Below are 3,267 nucleotides of genomic sequence, written 5' to 3'. Positions count from 1 at the left end.
CCGCCGCGCCGCTCCGGGCCGCTGGGCCGCCCGCGCCAGACTGAGCCAGCCGAGCCCCGAGCGGCCCGAGCGCCGAGCCCGCCCACCCGAGCGCGCGCGCCGCCGCGAGGCGCCGGAAGGGGCGGGGCGGGCCCCGCCCGCAGCCCCCGCGCCCTGCGGGCTCGTCCCGCGCTCCTGCGCGGCCTCCGTCGGGCCCTGGGCCAGGGGCTCGTCCCACGGGGTGTCGGGTCCCAGCTGTGGAGCAGAGATAAGCGCAGAGCCCGCTCTGCGCGGCCAGATTTGGGAGGGCTTTGGTCTGAGCACTTAGTTATTTTTCCCCCCTGCACGGATAACTGAGTTTCCAAGTGTGTGGCCCTTACGATACCCACAGCCAAGCTAGAGGCAAGATCAGAGTAAAGAATTATCATCTACAACTCCACTTTGCCCAGAGGCTCACCAGGAGGTTCTCTGCTTCATTTACTTGAATAAATGCTTTGATAGTAACTGTTGATACAAATAAAAGAGGAAATGCTGGATGCCACAAAACACGAGCAGTGAAATGGATCGGATCTCCAGGGCCATTTGCAATGTACCTAACTGGAGCAGTGACTCAGAAGACAAGCATTCCTCCCGAGCTGGAGAGGCTGCAGCAGAGCAGGACCAGGAATCTGGGAGCTCAGGCAGTGCTTCGCTCACCTGCCTGTCCAATGAGTCACTTGAATTTCAACAATAATAAAGTAACAGCCTGCATCTCCACAGCAAACAGCAGTGACAAACAGGAGTGCAGGACATCCTGGCAGTTGGTGTGTGATAAGAACAGGCAGGGGATGGGGAGACAGACCCTGGCTGTCACTAGGAGCACTCTGCAGCCAAGCAGAATCCAGACTGGAGTGCAGAGGATCTAATAACTCATTATAGAAAGCCCAGAACATTCCTGTTTTTCCCAGCCAGTAACCTGAAAAGCATTGAGAGTTATCACTAAAATGGTACTTTCAGGAGAGCAGAACTGCAGCCAGCTGCAGCTGGCTGGATACAAAACCAGTGCTGTATGGAGATATTGGTAGATTAACAGATAGAAAACAGATTAACAGACTTAAGAAACTCTTTATTCTGCAGATTTCTTTGAGGACCACTTTATAACTGTACCTTAATACACAGTATTTTAGAATTAACCACTCAATAATACATTACAGACACACAGCAGGAAGAATCTTTGGGGCTCTCAGATACTCCCTTCTTGTTTCTTTCATCACATTCCAAACTCATTAATTACTTCAGCTGCAGGCAGCTGACCTTTCTGCAGATTGAATTGGCCCAGCAGTATCTGTTCTCACAAGAGGCAGGTGGGTCACTGCAAAAAAGGGATACAAGACACACACACAGAGGGCCTGCACTGCCTGGGTGTAGTGTGGAGACCCAAGAGATACAGACAAAGATATAAAAATAAATAAAGAAATCTAATGCCTACAAGTGGTCCTAGTTTCCTCTCTGTCCTCTAAGCAGAGGTAAAGTAGAGCTGCATAGCTGAGCTCCTCTCTCCTGATGGGAAACTTGAGCACAGAGAGTGGGACGTGGCAGCAAGACCTCTAGCATCACTGCTATCAACTGAACCAGCAAGTGTCACACAATTTTTCAAGATGCTTCTTCCCTCCTAAAGAAATCTTCTACCAGCTTGTCAAAAGCCTGTGAGGAATATTGCTTTAGCACATTTAAGGGAGTGAGTAAATACTCCTCTGCAAATCCAGTTGGAAAGTGCTCATCAGGAAGGGGGGCCTGGCTGACAGCACTGACTCCTCCTGGCTGTTCTCCACTCAGCTGTTCCTTCCCTTTCTCCTTGCCTGTGTGACAACAACTGGAACCTCCTTTCAAGCAGAAATCTGACTTGCAGGAGTTCTGCTGAGCAGCCTGAACATTTGTGAATTCTTCAGATTCCTCAGTATATTTCTCTGGGGACTCATAAACCACCCCTCGTGGTGCTGAACGCTGGGCAGCTTTTCTCAAGAGACAAGTGGGTTCCCGGCCCTTCCTTTTCCTTTGCTGCTGCTCAGACTCTTGCACAGGCTTTGGGATTTTGAAGTCAGGAAGTGCCTGGGGGGCAGAACACAAGTATTTCTGAAAGTAAGTTTGGCACATGCCACCCCTCACAATTGGAATGACGGAGCAAGGCTTCAGCCACTTCACAAACTCGCACAGTTCTGAAAAAGAGGAGTGATCTGAGTATGGAATGGGGTGAATGTTGGGGTGGGTGATCTTCACGGGCCTGCCGGTGGGGAGGATGGCAATGGTGGGGTGCAGCGAGTTCCAGCTGGTGAGGGTATCGCAGCGGATCTCGCCGACATCCACAGCTCGGATCCAGCCGGCCCCCTCCTCCGCTGTGAAGACATCGGGCAGCTCCAGCAGCCGCATCTGCTCCAGGCGCCAGGGACTCACCACCACCCAGGTCCTGAACTCCAGGGCCAGGTCCACCAGCAGGGTCTCCTTGCCCAGGCTGTACACCCCTGTGGGGAGAGCGGTCAGCGCTGCGCGGGGCCGGGCGGCCGGGCGGGCGGTGCTGGGCACTCACCGATGAGGACGCGGTGCCGCGGGTGGGCGTGGATGAGGCGGGCGGCCTGGCGCGTGGCGTGCTGCCGCGAGGGCAGGGCCCGCGCCGGGTGGCAGTGCGTGTTGTCCAGGTAGAGGCGGTCGATGCGGCGGCCCCGCAGCGCCGGCTCGCCCTTCATGGCGCTGGTGTAGCGGAAATCCCCTGCAAGGAGAGGGCGGTCAGGGCGGGCCGGGGGGCGGCGCGGCCGCGGGGGCCTGCCCTGTACCTGTGTACAGGATGGTGCCGAAGGCGCCCTCGAACAGGAACATGACGGAGCCGGGGCAGTGGTTGGAGTCCAGCAGCGTCACCGTCACCTGCTCGCCCAGCACGTGGCTCTGCCCCACCTCCAGCGGCCGGATCCAGCGCGGCGGCACCTGCGGGGACCGGGCCGTGAGGGCCGCGCCGGGCAGCGAGGCGAGGCCGGGGCGGGCGGACATACCTGGAGGCGGCGGTGCAGCAGGCGGGCGGTGAGCGGCGAGCAGTACAGCGGGCGGCTCCAGGTGCTGGTCAGCCCCACCGTGTGGTCCGAGTGCAGGTGAGACAGGAAGAAGAGGCGGGCGCCGCCCGCCCGCCGCACGCTCCAGCAGTCCACGGCGATGGGCGTGCCGGGGATCACGGTCCCGTTCATGGCGGCGGGGGCGGCCAGAGCCGGGCGGCCCGAGCCCCGCGCCCGCCGCGCCGCTCCCGCCCGCTCCTCCCGTTTCCCG

At 58.4% G+C, this 3,267-nt stretch overlaps 2 protein-coding genes across 2 annotated transcripts; both read right to left on the bottom strand.

The window, feature by feature from the left end:
- Positions 1–1,063: 1,063 nt before the first annotated feature.
- On the bottom strand, positions 1,064–2,864 carry LOC127393635 (5' exonuclease Apollo-like). The gene is made up of 2 exons (XM_051638919.1): positions 2,543–2,864; positions 1,064–2,477 (listed from the first exon to the last, which is right to left on the bottom strand). Exons 1-2 carry the CDS (start codon positions 2,697–2,699, stop codon positions 1,612–1,614), a joined length of 1,023 nt encoding a protein of 340 aa, XP_051494879.1. The 5' UTR covers positions 2,700–2,864; the 3' UTR covers positions 1,064–1,611.
- On the bottom strand, positions 2,858–3,260 carry LOC127393637 (5' exonuclease Apollo-like). Its single transcript, XM_051638922.1, has one exon. It carries the CDS (start codon positions 3,186–3,188, stop codon positions 2,871–2,873), a length of 318 nt encoding a protein of 105 aa, XP_051494882.1. The 5' UTR covers positions 3,189–3,260; the 3' UTR covers positions 2,858–2,870.
- Between the last annotated feature and the right edge of the window lie 7 nt (positions 3,261–3,267).

Source organism: Apus apus, chromosome 23, assembly GCF_020740795.1.
Source record: "Apus apus isolate bApuApu2 chromosome 23, bApuApu2.pri.cur, whole genome shotgun sequence".
Lineage (NCBI taxonomy): Eukaryota > Metazoa > Chordata > Aves > Apodiformes > Apodidae > Apus > Apus apus.
Note: the sequence above shows the minus strand (reverse complement) of the source record. Positions and strands in the feature narration are given on the sequence as shown.